Below are 15,952 nucleotides of genomic sequence, written 5' to 3'. Positions count from 1 at the left end.
CACACACACACACACACACATACACACACACACAACTTGTATATGTATATATGTAGACTGAGAATTGGAAAGTGCATAACTCCCATCAAAATACTGTGGAGCTACATAAAAAATGCTTATATAAAAGGAAAACAGTCATCAAATATTTAGAACAAAGTTTCATCTTTATTTACATCTTATTACTCACCATATATTTTTTAATACACAAAAACAGGTGTATCTGTGCAGTTCTTTCACTCTTGATAGAAATTGCACTTGTGTCATTTACATACAGTTGGCAACAATTTGATATCTACAATCATTGTTGTATAAAAAGAAAAACAAAACATCAGCACAAACATAGAAAAGTTATACATATTTGTTCAAACACACCAAGAAATTTACATTCAAGCATGACAAATCAACATCAAGCCAAAATAAATTAAATTTTTCTTGACAAATAGGATCAATGACATAATTTTCCCACTCATTAGCATTTGAGTTGTATGAATGTTCAATCTGGCACAGGATGATGAATTATAAAGACAAATCTGTCCTATTAAGTTTTAATATTGTGTTTGCTTTTCTTTTAGAGAGTAGAGCAAAGAATGATTCAAAAAATGATTGATACATTTCTCACTACATTGCCTCAATGTGTCACACGATCAAAGCTTCATCCTGGCGCGGAGGAAACATACTGCTGTGCTTTAATGCATCTGGACATTTTTTATTTGCATAAACTAAGAGAACAAGCTATATGCATGCTTCCAAATGATCACCAATAATTTTTTTTTGGAAGAGAAGATGTAGGATGCAGATATTGATTAGAAACCGATGCCTAAATATACACAATACTTGTTTTTAATTAGTCTCCTGAATTAAATAAGTAAATATATAAAGTTTTTTGAAAAAAAGTTTTGATAGCATCTTTTTGGGATCGGTGAGCAAAATAAACGTTTCATTGGATGGCTGTTAAAACAAAAATAAATACATTATTTTTTAAGAGTGCACAGTAAAACAGAAGAATCTAGACACACTGATTAAACACAATCATGTCCATGCGGAGTTATTATTAATGTTTCACCATATCCCTGAACGTCAAAATAACAGAAGATAAATGGGAAGGCATGAGTGAGCATGTTTGTCTGCTACGTATCTAATGTGTCACCTTGCTTAAATGTAAATATATCTATATTTAAGACAGAATATGAAATGTTTAGTCCACTGCACTGGCTGTGTAACTGCAAATAGCAACAAGAAACACTGTAGTGTGTGATTCATAAACTTGGAATTGATTCTCAGATGGATTGTTTCCTGACTTTGACCCGTGTCCACTGAAAAAAGGGGAGCAAGATTCCATTTACTCTACAAAATCATCATCCTCACAACAGCAGCATCCATGCAACCTCTAATCTAACAAGGCACAGTGTTTCATAATCCTGTTGAGATGGATTCTAGCAGTTCGGTTTCCTTTTAAAGATTATAAAGACCCAGATAACTAAGCAGGCTGGCTGAGAGCAGTGGTCAATTGCATACACTCCGGTGCAAAACGCTCGCCTGATTTCAACAGGGCATTAAAGTGCATCCCACGGTGATTCTCGTGTTTCGACAGATTGGACATTTATTCTGCTGGCCGTTGAGCCCCCTCTACTGGCCCTGCAGGCAGTTTGGACAGACTCAGGGGGAGGAGAGGGAGCAAGCAGGAAGGTCTCAAAGTTTGTTGGTGTATAGCGTATCTTCGTCACTTTCGCTCTCATCTTGAAATTCGTGGCTCAGGAGAGACTTTTTGGAGCCCATAGACATGAGGCGGATCTCGTCTTCATAGTCGTCCCGTTCCTGTCGCAGCCGATGGAATCCGTCTTTTTGTCTGTTTGACTTGGCTGAGCAGACGCACCAGATGATGCAGGCTGTCACGATCAGGGCCGTCATTGCGGCAGCTAGGGATTGAATAATGTGCATATTAATGTAGCAATTAAAAATGGTTGGTTTCGATCTGCAAAAACAATCAATATAGCGTACTTATTAGTACTTCATTGTTTTGATATGCCTACCTGCACTTGCCACTACTAACTCTCTTGGAAGGCCAAATATATCATTCTCCATGTCAAACTCAATAATAAGTGAACTTGCTGCTTCAAATGGCGACACAGACACCTGAAAAGAGCAACAGTGATAAAAAAAGTGCATAGATCGCATAGATAAAATAAAATGTATAATATATAAGACAATTACACTATTCATTATTATACATTTCAATTAAACTTAAATGGTAAGTTCACCCAAAAATGAAAATTAGCCCATAAATTACTCCCCTGAAGTTATCCTAGGTGTGTATGACTTTCTTCTTTCAGACGAATCAGAGTTATTTAAAAAGTTGTCTTTGATCTTCCAAGCTGTTTGATGCCACTCAGTTATGTCGCACTGCAATCCTCCAACATTCTTCTTTACGAATCCTCGTTTTGTACTTCTAATTAGTGACCGTTGTTTTGTTTTGATCTCTCCGCTGCGTTTCCGCATGTGTCAATTCTGAACGGCGCATATGCAAAGCTGACCTCATACGTCATTCCCCCGGAACTGCTGCATTTACAACTGTGAGCACAAGCTAGATTAAAGTGTTTATTGCGTTTTAAATATGGATATTTTTCTTACAAAAACGCATCGATCCACTACAGGAGGCCTTTGTTCACCCACTGGAGCCGTGTGAGACACTTTTTTTTAGTGAATGAGCTTTTTATTAAACTTCTAAAGGACCGATCCCATGCAACACCCGCTGAGTGCCATTAAACAGCTTGAAAGATAAAAAGACAATTTTTTTTATAACTCTGAATTCGTCTGAAAGAAGAAAGTCATATAACCTAGGATGACTTCAGGGGAGTAATTTATGGCTTGATTAAAATTTTTGGCAGAACTAACCCTTTAATGTTCCCATTTATATTAATACAGTATTATTTTCTGCACTATAAGGTGCACCGGATTATAAGGCGCACCTTCAATGAATGGCCTATTTTAGAACTGTTTTCATATATAGGGCGCATAGAATAGAAGATACAGCAGTCAAACGTTTGACTGGGTTTGTGTCATGCATCCACTAGATGGAGCTGTGCTAAAGGGAATGTCAACATTTTGACAGAGCGCCTTGATCCATATATAAGACCTCCGGATTATAAGGCGCACTGTCGTTTTTTGAGAAAATTAAAAGGCTTTTAAGTGCGCCTTATAGTGCGGAAAATACGGTAATTAAAAAAAAAATAGTTAAACATTATCCTCATTATTATCCTGTTTAAATAAACAAAATGTAAAAAAAAAAAAAAAAAACTCACCTTCTGGGACTGTTGCTGGTAGCCGTCAGCCACCACTTCAATGTTGTGTAAACCAGGGGCCAGAAGGGCGTGGAAATATCCTCCCTCACTGGTGAAGACTCGAACACCACCATTGAGTACTATTATAGCGCCCACGATGGGCTTTCCGCTCTTATCCTTGACCACCCCACGAATCCCTTTATGCACCTAGAACAGAAGAACGAGCTTCAGTAAAGGAAGATCTGAGATGCAGTGGAGGGTGATGAACAGAGAGGAGGACAACAGACTGACCTCAACCAGCATGCTCAGAAGAGACTTCCTGTTCTCAGCCCAAAGCGTGGGCAGCATATCAGCCGGTGGGAACAGGCAGCAGCTGGTGTAGACAGTGATCTCGGGACAGTGACCAAAGTCCACACTGAAGTCCTACAACATGGAGAGGAAGCAATCAGAGAAAAATGATTAGGAGGAATTAAGATTTTATAAATTATAGTGAACTAGTTGTTCATGACCAAAAATGGGCTTCAGGTCTGTTCTGATTGTAATACAGAGAGAAGTAAAAAAAACCATGCTAAATGCATAAAATTTAGAATGGCAAAACATTTCCTATATGTTTTTAATGTTTTGACATCCAAAGCTGTGTGTCCAGTTTATGGTATTCAATTTATGGTATTTTTGCACAAATTAATCAGTTACTCTGTAGAAGCTAGCTAAATTAGACAGAAACACTACCCTTCAAAAGTGTGGGGTCAGTGAGATTTATTTATTTATTTATTTTTAAAGAAATACTCTTTTTCAGCAAGGAAGCATTTAACTGATCAAAAGTCAAAATAAAGACATTTATAATGTTACAAATGCAACAGATTTTTAATGCTTCTATTTAAAAAAAATGCTGTTTGAACTTGCTAGTTCTATTAGAAATTATCATGGTTTCCACAAATTTATTAAACAGTACAAACATTTTCAACATTGATAGTAAAAATGTTTTATTGAGCGCCAAAGCTGTATATTAGGATGATTTCTGAAGGATCATGTGACACTGAAGACTGGAGCAATGACTGCTGAAAATTCAGCTTTACTATCATATATGCAGAATATCAAGTATGTAATCTACCTTCATGCTTCCCATGTGACTGTGCCATTCTGCTGCTCGAATGACACCATTAGGGATGGTGCCCACTGGAGGGAGACAGGGAGAAAGACAGGAATAATTTAGAACAGCAACCTAAAAATCAAACTTGAAGTATGAATGGAAGAAACCAGCATACTCTGGCTGTCTGGACATCCGGTCTCGCCCGATTGTATTTTGGGATGGTGGTTGGCATACATAGTGGCCAAATATCTCAGCGTATCTGCGTTTTCAACTGAAATTGAGAAGCAAAGAAAAAAAAAAACTAAATCAGGACACCTATGCAATAAATGTGTGATTTCCTAAAGCAGTAGATGAATCAAAGCATACCAGATTGCACTGGTTTGTCATATGGGTAGGTGACCAAAACGGAGCCTCCATCCAGAGCCACGGAGAGTGTGAAGCCTCTTTCCTGTATCAGATCCATAACAGCACGTGTCTCTGGCTGAGGTTCTGCAGCACGCTGAGATGCATTACCTACAGAATAACACATACTGTAAATGGTCAGCAATCCTGCACACAAAGCAGCAGCATGCTGGCATTGACACACATATTAGTGAAATGTGAGGTATAATTTGAACTCAATCCCACCGAAGAAGTCACTGTCAAGGTCCTTGCCGTTGACATTGGTCATGCCTACAGTGGAGGTGCAGTTTTTCTCTTTTGCCAATTCACGCCCATCTGGGTTGATGCTGGGCAGGATAACAATCCTGGTCTCATTGATGAGCTAAAGATAGGAGAGGTGAGGAAGATTTTTGGGCTAAACATATAATGCAATGCAATACAATGATCGAGATGAACAAGTAAGGCTCCTCAAAACTCTGATGGATTATATTTGATGTTCACATTTAAACATCATTGTTCTAAAAAAACGATTTATGGATAATCAAGTAAACCTGAATTGCTTTAGTGTATCAGGTGTTTATTTTGAAATATCACTACCAGTATTTGTTATTTTTAGGTTTACTTTATACAAAACACTAAAAAGACATGACCTGATCATACGGTAACCATCACGGGCGTCACTTTTGCACAAGAAAATCAACTCACCCTTGTGATGGCTGCGTTCTTTCCGTAGTTAATACAGAGACTGGCAGCAAACTCCAGAAGCAGCTCAGTCCCTACTGGGGCGTTTCCATGTATACCTGCCACAAACCGGATCTTAGGCTCAGACGGTTCTTGGACTGTAGGGTTGTTGGAGATCTCCAGAGCCCAGATGTTTCTGATCTCCACACTCTGACCAAGACTTCATAGGGGAGAAAAAAAATAATTATCACATTACTGCAACAGTTGAGTTGCTCAATAGTGATGATACAAACCATGATACATTTTTTCAGGATTTTTGGTGAAAGTTCAAAAGAACACCATTTCTTTAAAAACTGTTTTTTTTTTTTCTTAAATCTGAACAGTACTGTATTTCCTTCTCTTGGTGACCTTAAACTTGGCTCAGCACGAGCTATAATTTCCAAAAATAACTTCTGGGACTTAGCTACAGCGACACAAATAGCACAGTTCACACAGTAACTTCATTGTGTACTGAATGCAGAGGTATTAATCTCTGTCATTCCAAAAAATCCTTTGCCCTCCAGGCTTTACAGCCACAGAAACACACAGGATTCAGTTCAGGCTTGTCTGCAGAGATCAGATCAGATAAACTGACTATTACTAATCTAACATGCCACACTTTGGTGTGATGCGTTTAGATGGCTGTACCTCTGAAGTGAGGTAATTTTTGGGAAGTTCAGGGTGAGGCCGCGCAGGAACTCGGAAACCTCGCTGTACCCTCGATAACGGAAGCTGCTCTGGGTGTGAGTGTCCTTGATCAGCTTGTCCAGACCAGATTCTCCTGACAGCTGCTTGATGAGGCTCCGGAACTCCTTCAAACTGGGATCCAGAACTGGGGTGGTATCTTCACTCATCTGCCCATTCATGTTACTGTGAATCCGGGTCAATGTGAAATTAACAATCTCCACTCCATCCTCAGGCACTATGACAAGGGTGCTAACTGAGGAGTAGCTGAAAAGATGGAAGAAAAATTGTGAGCAAATACAGTCTTGTGCAAAAAGGAAAAAATAAAATGAATATTCATGGTGTATGTATACATATATATGTAATTGATCACAACTTATTGAATGGCCTTATGTTGTAGATTAGTTTGGGGCCACTATCAGTTCAGGAAATTCACAAAAATACCCTTGGGCAGAAGCAGTCAGATGGTATTTTCCTGGGACGAGTAGGCGCCAGTAGTCCCCTGCAACGCTGGATCTGATGGGGTGATTAACTGTATCCACAGTGATCGTAGCATTGGGGATGCCAGATCCATCTTTGCTGTCGATTACCATTCCCTTTACTCCACGGTGAACCTGGGCATCCAAAAAAATGTATTGGAAACAGTGTGTAGCAAGATAGAGATGAAAAAATAAATGCAAAAGTAGCAGTCAGAGTGTCTGACCTGACGGATGAACTGCAGAAGTGATCTGCGGTTTTGTTCCCAGTACTTGGGTAGATCTGCTGCTGGTGGGTATTTGAAACAGCCCAGTTCAATGGTCACCTCAAAACAGTTAGTGTTGACATAGTTCCAGTCCTGCATCCCTCCTGAGGGATAAGCACATAATGCACTTATTTTTATCTTTTTTTTCTGGATATTATTTTGAGATGACAATATCAACCAAAAAAAAAGTAAGCAGTTTGTCAGGTGTGTACGTCAACATTCAAAGTTTCCATTTCTAGTTATTCATAATTTTCTTCCCACAAACTTGGTGCTCACCGTGGACATTGTACCATTTAGCACCATTGGTGATGCCATCTTTAAACTGTTCTTGATTTGAAGCCCCCTCCATACAAGAGTGACCATCATACATTTTAAGGTTTTCCTTAAAAAGAAAAACAGAGAATGTTTTACAGACTGTTGATTTGGCGTTTAATGATCAAATATGCTTAACATCGTTTGTTATCACAGAAAACAGAAAGCCAGGTGTTCACCCGTGAATAGGCAAGAGCCACCATCCTGAACACGTCATCATCTGAGGACTTGCTGTATCTGCTCACATTGTCTGGATTATCGTCAAATGGATAATTCACCACCAAAGAGCCTGATGGAGAACGAGAGGTTATCTGTCTGTGTTTAACATGCACCAAATCAAACAGAACCATTACAGATTAGGACCTACCTCCATGAAGGTTGGCAGACAACACAAACGGGTAGCTCAGGGCCCAGTTCATAACAGCAAGGGTCTCTGGCTGCCTGGGATCCGTGACAAAGTTGAACCGGTCAGGAAAGTTACGGTTCAGGTCATAGTTGTTAGAGTTGTTACGGCCCTGGATGCCACCGTCGTCTCCTGCACAATAGAGAGTATTTTCATAACATTACATTCATAATAATAATAATGATTAAGAAAAATTTGAATTTGTAAAATAAATATTGACATTAAATTAATAATTTATTCTTAAGATGATGATTATTACTGTTATTAATACAATATTTTATTATTATTATGAATAATAATAATAATGAACACATGATAGGTAAAAATTGATAGCCTGAATGCACTGTAAATTGCTTTGGATAAAAGCGTCTGATAAATGCATAAATTTAATTTTAATTTAATTTTTAATTTATTATTATGAATAACAATACTAATAATACTAATAATAATAATAATAATAATGTGTTGGAATCATGCTTTTGTAGTTATTGTCCCACTCAGACAATACATTTTAATAATAAACTATAATAGCAAAGGAATACTTTTAATATTGATATGGATAATTTACTGTTGTAACTGTTATTCTCTATATTATTATTATTATTATTATTAATAATAATAATAATAATAATGTATTATTATATAACATTTATTGAAAAAAAATCTATGCTGAACAAAGAGAGATGCATTTAACAGCAAGTAAATCATAATTCATAAAATGTTTATAATGAACTGTATTTCAGAGTTGGCAAGGCCTTACCCTCTTGGGACACTTCGTATCCATCCGGGTTCATTGAAGGCATGATGTGGATACGTGTGGAGTTGATGAGCTGGGTGACCTCAGGGTCAGTGCCATAGTTGCGACAAAGGTATTCGATGAGGTTGAGAAGCAGCTCCCGACCAACCACTTCATTGCCGTGCATGTTACCAATATACTTAAACTCCGGTTCACCTGGTGAGGAACGACGGGATTAGTTCACTTCAAAAGCCATTTGACTTTTAAAGATAGGATCTTTACACACGTGTAAATGAAGAAGACGGTGGGAAGTACCTAACTCGTGGTCACCAGGATTGTCAGAGATCTCCATGACCCACAGGAGACGTCCCTGCACGGACTTGCCGATGGAATACAGCCGTGTGATGGAGGGGTAATCAGAGCTGAACTTCTGCAGAAACAGCTCCATGTCATTGTAGTGGTGATGTCGGAAGTCCTCGGGCTGGACTGTAACCCTGGAGTCCTTCTCTTCATCTGCTGCTTTGTCGACACCGGTGCTGCTGCTGCTGTCTGTGCTGGCGCTGGTTTCAGTGGGGGAGTCTGGGATTGAGGGGGTGGCTGGATTCTCACCATTCTCAGCTTCAAGGGTGATGTTCAGCACAGCTGCTTTTCCCTCAGTCACCTCCACCCCAGCCACGGACATGGGAATGTAACTGCATGAGCACAAAGATTGACATTAAACACACAGAAGGAAAACTTAAACATACAACACAAGTCTCTGAGAATATGGTCAATTAAGAAAATAAGAATAATAAAAACAGCCACCAACAGGGATGGGTATTTACACTGATTTCCTCATTAGATTCCACCTCATAAGCTTTTGGTTCAATTCTATTTAAATTAATTTAGGTACATTTCCACAAATATTTCCATATTTCCTCATATTATATTAGTTATACTGTCCACTTTGCACGCATGTGAAATAAATTCTCTCTCTGGTTGCGCTGAATTGTTTAGATTCACTAAAAAAGAATCATAAAGGTCATTGGTTTGTGAATCTGACTACATTGGTCATGCTATATGTTTTTGATACACTACAAATAACTGGTTCATTAGAGTCATTTCTTCATGTATCTAACTAAACTAGTCATTCTGTATGTTTTCGGATTCACTAAAAAAAGAATCAGCTCAAGGGAGTCATGCATTTATAAATCTGGCAACATTAATCATGCTGTATTAAATCTGTATGTATAGTTTTCCTCATACATATGTACCATACGTACCCCGGGGCTAAAACGGTGATGTTGTAGGTGCCGGGTAACAGCAGGCGATAGTAGTCACCAAAGCGTGAAGTGCTCACATTGTGCTTAATGCCAGCAACCATTATCACAGCATCTGCTAGAGGGGCATCATTCCTGGCTGCTCTGACAAAGCCTCGCACACCGATATGAATCTGAACACATACATAACAACAAGGCAGAAACTCTCAAAAAAAAAAATGCACTCACATTCTTAAGAGTTTAAAAACTCTGCTTGCATGTCATTGCTTGCACATCTGAGTTCTACTACCTTCTCCATGTAGGCCAGCAGGGCCTCCCGATTGTTGTCCCATTCTGTTTTGAGTTGAGTTGAGGGTGGGTACTTGCAGCAGCTGAGCTCCATAGTGATTTCCAAACAGCCCCCCTTCAGGTAATTGAAATCCTGCATACCCCCTGCATGGAAAGAAAGGACAAACTGTGTACCAAAGGCATGGTATGAATTGACATAGTGAGGTTGTCACGGCTTAACTGTAAGAATCTGCAAACAGGAGGACCATCATAATACAAACAGTCTTTCAGAAGGTTCAAGAATGTTTGACTAGTTGCTAATGTTAGGACAATGCTTTAAAATATAACTCTAACCCATTTGAAGACTGATTTCTGAATACAAAGAGCTGACAGATATAGGTTAGGACACGCATTGGTCACATCTGTCGTCTGGTCACACAAAGTGTGCAACTGCACATTTGCTGACGCTCCTTCAAATGCCAAGCTTGTGTGTGCCGAAACTCATAAAACACTTCTAACCCTTCAAACAAAATGTATTTAGCAATATAATACAGTCGTTTGAAATATATAAAAATACTGTATTTTTGTATCTGAAATACCCATCTTTTAGAACAAATGAAATGTTTTTACGGTCACTTTTGATCATTTTAATGCATCCTTGCTGAATAAAAGTATTCATTTCTATAAAAAAAAAAAACATACAATTATAACCATTGCAGATTACATGAAACAGATTAATGTAATGTTGACCAAATCGTCGAAAAACACAAACAACTAATGCTAACTCAAAATTGCAATTCGCAGTTAAGTGTGTGTTCTTGAACGCTTGAAAAGGTCTCGATTGTGAAAGATGTGGACTTCTGCTTTTTGCAAAACTGACTTTCACAATTGGTCAATATAAATGGAGTAACAATAATTCAGAAGGCTGAGCTCATGCAATGTCATTTCAAAGTAAAAAGTCTGTCCAAACCAAAATGTCCAAATTTGCTTTCAAAGCTAATCTTTTAGTAAGAGAACAATAAGTAAACCACATGCTTGTAAAAAATAAAATGTATAGCCTGAATGCACTGTAAATCACTTTGGATAAAAGTGTTTGCTAAATGGATAAATGTGACTGTTTCTTTATCTTAAAGCATCTTAAAACTGTATTTTAAGACTAGACGTCTCTGGCCCATGTTTCCGGTCTCACCATAATATCTGACACTGTATGCTACCAGTCTAGCATGTTTAAAGAAGGTGTCAGAAGGTGTCCTAACGCTAACATCCTTAATAACAGTTATTCTGAATTTCTCAACAGTTACACAGAAAACAAACAAATGTGGGGGAATCCTGATCAGTCCTAAAAGGAACATCCTGTTTTAGCACATCCATCTTTATATATGATTATACAAAAGAAAAAGATAAGGTTAAACTTTCACATTAAAATGAGCACAGTTTCGTAATAAACCAAAATAACTATCCTTCAATCTGGGCTACTGACCTGCCAAAACGTTGCCAGCATCTTATGTTTGAAATGTCTTATCTTCCCAGGATTAACTTTGGGAACATAAGAATGTCTCCCTAGATAGAGCTGGGATTGTCATAAAATGATTGAATATTAACTTTAAACACGCAGCTGGTGGTCTGTAAATTTTTAAACCGTGTTGGATACGGTCTCAGAGACAGGATTCAGGTCGCCGAACAGGCTTTGAGGCTGGTGACTTGCTAGCATGGTACAATACCAGTTTCTAAACAGGAAAAACTATACAAAAAGAATTGAAACTTAAAAAGGAAGAAACTTAAACTGGTTCACTTGTTCATTAAAATAAAGCTGAAATCAAATAAAATAATTTAATAATAATTGTAGAATATTTATAATATTAGATGAAACTTTAGAATTGAAATACAGATTAAACCAAATAAAAAAATATATAGATTTTTTGAATCACTAAAGCTTAAATCGAAAATAAAATGAATACTTAATAGTCCAGTTTGACTTAAATATGTTTTTTTCCTTGTCATGACGTATTTTTGGACGATTGTGACTTATACTTAGGTGCGACTTATAGTCCGAAAAATACAGTAATCAATACTTAAATAACACTGCTCTTATGATCGCTGTATGACTCAACCTCCATGTCAAAGATACCAGTTAAACGTTATAAGGTCAACACACATCATAAAACAAACAACTAAAGATCGGGTGATATTTGCATGGGAATTATGCACTGAATGGAAAAAACCACCAAAAAGAGCGTCATATTTAATTTTGAGATTGATTATGTCATTATTTCTGGCCGTTTTGAACGTCACCACCACCACATGGTGACTTTTGGTCCTTGGAGCATCAGTGCTCAATATTCAGGAGAGATTAGGCGTTCACAAAGCAGGTTCTCCTTTTGTAAACAGCAATAAACCATATGTCACAGCTTCATCAAAGCTGAGAAAATCATCCCCAAATGCATGAAGTGTGATTTGTTCACCAGGAGACTGGCTGAGCAAGTCTTAAAATACATGATAGATCTGACCTGCAAGCTTCAAGGAACATTGTGGATCAGATTTCTGCTGTTTGACGCTGATGGTTGAGAATACGGACAATAGAGACTGAGGTTACAAACTGGTGCGTAATCAGAGAACACCAGAACAGTAAGCTTACAGTCCAGGCATTGGATTACTTGCAGGACTATGGTCTTTCTAACTAGTACTTTTTGCGAGCATAATAATCATTCCCAAAAAACCAAAGCAATTTCATTTACATCATTTTTCAATTTTAAACTTTCCTAAACTGTAATGTGGCTGCTATTGATATCAATGTTTGCAGTGCATGACTGAATGGTGTTTGTTTACACAACTCATTATCACAACCCCACCACCCACATCTAGGAAATCTGTGGAGGAATGTTCTGAGTAAAGAAGGATGTGGGCGGAGCCAAAAAGACGGTTCCACTGAACTGAATGAAGTCACTGAGAAATGACCCCCTACTTGACCACTGAAGTGAAGTTAATCACTCATACAACAAGCACATCTTCATCTCTTTGGAAACAAGAGTTTTAAGCCCTTATGAAAATTAGCATGACTGCTAGAAACTCAGTGGGTAAAATTGGGATAAACCGGACAAAGGAAAAGGGAGGGATTTAAAGCATGGTTAAGAGATAAAATATTGCCAACATACCTGCCACATCATACCACTGTGCTCCATTTGTGATGCCATTCTCAAACCTCTCATTTTTGTTTTCAATACACATTGGCTGCCCGGTTTTCATAACAGGGTTATTCTCTGCATAAACCCGTGCCAAGTATCTGAAGAGTGCATCATCAGGAGATTTGCTATAGGTGCCCTCAGAATTATGGGACTCAGAGTCATCAAAAGGATAACTGGCCACCACGGTCCCACCATGAAGATTCCCAGAGAGCACAAATCTGGAAGTAGAAAATCAGAGAAAATCAGAAATCTTACAATTGCACCATCTACTTCACAAAAATTATTAAGATTTTATAGACACTCGCAGATGACAAGACGAAAAGAACATGAAAAATACATATGTTAGAGATTAATTTAAAAAAAAATCCATTTTATAAAAAAATAAAATAAAAATCATTATTATTATTATTATTTGGAAAAATGAAAAATTGTAGAGCTGGTTTAGAAAAAATTATATATTTTTTTTCATAATTTCCATTATTGATCTTTTTTCCCCACTGGATTATTATTTATTATTAATAATAATATTAATAATATTTTTGTGCAATTTCTATGAAGTGTTACTCCTTTAATCACAAACAACTGTCCAAGTCATGGAAATCACTAGTCTTCAAGGATACACATTTTTCTAATTCTAATTTCATGAGAATAATAATAATACTTGACTTATACTTGACTAATACTTGAATATTTTGATTATTATTATTGTTACAGTACCACTTTACAACATAGTTTAATACAACATTTATTAATACATTTTTGAAAACATAAATATTATTTATTGGACCTAACAATGAACAGTTGTATTTTTATTACTAATGTTAACAAAGCTTTTAGTTCATGTATCAATTATTGTGCAGTTTTTTCAGCATTATTATTATTATTATTCAGAATTTTTTAATATATATATATATATAATTTCCATGACTTTTTCAGGCAAGACTCCCAGATTCTTGCATCCTCTTGTGTTTCTGAACATGCTGGCAGGTTTCTAGCTGGATCTTCTGGAAGGTCTGTCACAAAGTTAGGTTCTTACTTGTTCTGCAGGATCCACCTCATGACAGCAGTGACTTCAGGGATGTCTTCTGCTTTCACTTGTATCTCTTCAAACTGGTCTGGGAAACTTCTATTGAGGTCTTGGTTTTTGGCATTGTTCCGACCCTCATCTTTGCCCGTACAATCCCCCTCCTCAGACTTCTCAAATCCGTCGGGGTTCATGCTCGGCATGATATAAACATCAGTGCTGTCGAGCAGCTCAGTGACCCTCGGGTCCTCTCCGTACTTCTCCAGCAGATACTCCAGCAAATAGATCAGAACCTGTCGGGACACGGTCTCGTCTCCGTGCATGTTGCCCACGTACTTGAATTTGGGTTTTCCCGGTATATCATCATCATGTGGGTCCTTGGTGATTCTCATCACCCAAAGCTCCCTGCTTTCAACGGATCTGCCGATGCTGGTCAGATTTGCGATGTTTGCGTATTTCTGGGCGAGACCTTTGAGAAGGTCAGTAAGTTGGTCGTAATTGTAGTATTTGCTGTAAGTCTCTGGCTCCAGCTCGTCTGGATCAACTGAGTTGATCGAGCTGATGTACACAACAAGCAGAGAGAAAGCCAAGAGCGAGAGTTTATGCCATGAACACAGACTGTTTCCCCTTTCTCCTGACATGTTGCCTTGCCTAAGGCACCTTGACCTACACATGAAATCCTAAAATTTGTCCGCCTTTCTTTAGCCTGACGTCGGGGGTATTTTTAGTAGGAACTTCCTGCTAACGCTTTAGCAAAGGGTGGAGTTTCCATTACAGTCGGAATTTCAAAATAAAAGTCACGTCTACAAATTACCGTCTTGTCTGCTATAAAAAAGGAGCACACTGGTGTCTTCAAGGTATTTTAATTACTAGAAATTAGTTGGTGTGTTTTGGAAAATGGTATTTGCTTTTATTGATGGTCTATCAAGTGCAAAGAATTATCAGCTTGATATCTTTGTGTAAAATATATAACTATAACTAAGTTACATGACATGACTGTAAATTAAGGGCAATAGCTATAACACATATTTTGTGCATGGACCCGTGGTTTTAATAAATAATAACAAGTTTGAAAAATAGCAGCTTTGTCATCATTATAGCAGAAGCAGATGGAAATAGACTGGAATTCGGGTGACCAGTGTTGGGAAACTCTGTAATGGCAAAGTGTTGTTTTCAGTACTAGGAGGGTCCATACATTCAAACAAGTTACTAAAAAAATTATACATGAAAAAATCTTCAGGGATCCCACTCTTTTTAACCAGTGAATTGAATATATTTAACCAATAAATGTTTAAGACATTTCCAGTCATTTCTGATTTACAGAATAAAGACTTAAGATAATGTTTTGTTTGTTTTTAAATAACCCATTAAAATATTTTATAGCCTGGCTAACTAGAAAAATTTATATTCATTATAAAGATATGCATTCAATTTAATGACTTTTCTGAGTCTAGAAATCATTTATTATCCTTATATCCAGGTTTTCCAGGACCTCGGGAACAGTGGTTCTACACAAACATTGTTAAAATAATAAACATTTTAAGGCCCCCTGGTGGTGAACCACTGCTACAGAGGGCCTTAGTGGGCCCTAGACAAGATTCCCGGTTAACCTGCACTATACAATGCAGAACTTTAAAATTTTCTTACTGCACTGAACACTTTGTTAAATGTTATAGCAGAATTTGAATTAAAAAAAAAAAAAAAATATATATATATATATATATATATATATATATATATAGACACACAAACACTCACTCCTATGTACTAATCTTCAACTGACAGATCCCTTGAAAGTACTAAAACCACTGATCTATAATATAGATCAGTGACTAAAACCTAAGATCTGGAACTGAGAAAACAACATTGGACGG

At 37.5% G+C, this 15,952-nt stretch overlaps 1 protein-coding gene across 1 annotated transcript; it reads right to left on the bottom strand.

The window, feature by feature from the left end:
- Window positions 1-143: 143 nt before the first annotated feature.
- Window positions 144-14,834, bottom strand: LOC113058476 (carboxypeptidase D-like). Its single transcript, XM_026226416.1, has 21 exons — window positions 14,091-14,834; window positions 13,025-13,272; window positions 9,895-10,037; window positions 9,609-9,778; window positions 8,662-9,038; window positions 8,371-8,562; window positions 7,575-7,742; window positions 7,387-7,496; window positions 7,172-7,277; window positions 6,857-6,999; window positions 6,598-6,767; window positions 6,118-6,420; window positions 5,455-5,650; window positions 4,996-5,131; window positions 4,735-4,881; window positions 4,544-4,639; window positions 4,390-4,454; window positions 3,570-3,701; window positions 3,300-3,485; window positions 2,031-2,133; window positions 144-1,916 (listed from the first exon to the last, which is right to left on the bottom strand). The coding sequence occupies exons 1-21, from the start codon at window positions 14,750-14,752 to the stop codon at window positions 1,690-1,692; spliced, it is 4,080 nt and encodes a 1,359-aa protein (XP_026082201.1). The 5' UTR covers window positions 14,753-14,834; the 3' UTR covers window positions 144-1,689.
- Window positions 14,835-15,952: the final 1,118 nt, after the last annotated feature.

The sequence above is a fragment of the Carassius auratus genome, chromosome 40 (assembly GCF_003368295.1).
Source record: "Carassius auratus strain Wakin chromosome 40, ASM336829v1, whole genome shotgun sequence".
In the NCBI taxonomy this organism is placed as follows: domain Eukaryota; kingdom Metazoa; phylum Chordata; class Actinopteri; order Cypriniformes; family Cyprinidae; genus Carassius; species Carassius auratus.
This window is presented reverse-complemented; position numbering and strand designations above follow the sequence as displayed.

Bases quoted from the DNA above. Each gene is read 5' to 3' on its own strand.
- LOC113058476 (XM_026226416.1), bottom strand. From the start codon at position 14,752: ATGTGTAGGTCAAGGTGCCTTAGGCAAGGCAACATGTCAGGAGAAAGG. The intron at 7,743-8,370 runs GTAAGGCCTTGC...TCTATTGTGCAG, and splicing joins ATACGAAGTGTCCCAAGAGG to GAGACGACGGTGGCATCCAG. The intron at 5,132-5,454 runs GTGAGTTGATTT...TCCTATCTTTAG, and splicing joins AGAACGCAGCCATCACAAGG to CTCATCAATGAGACCAGGAT.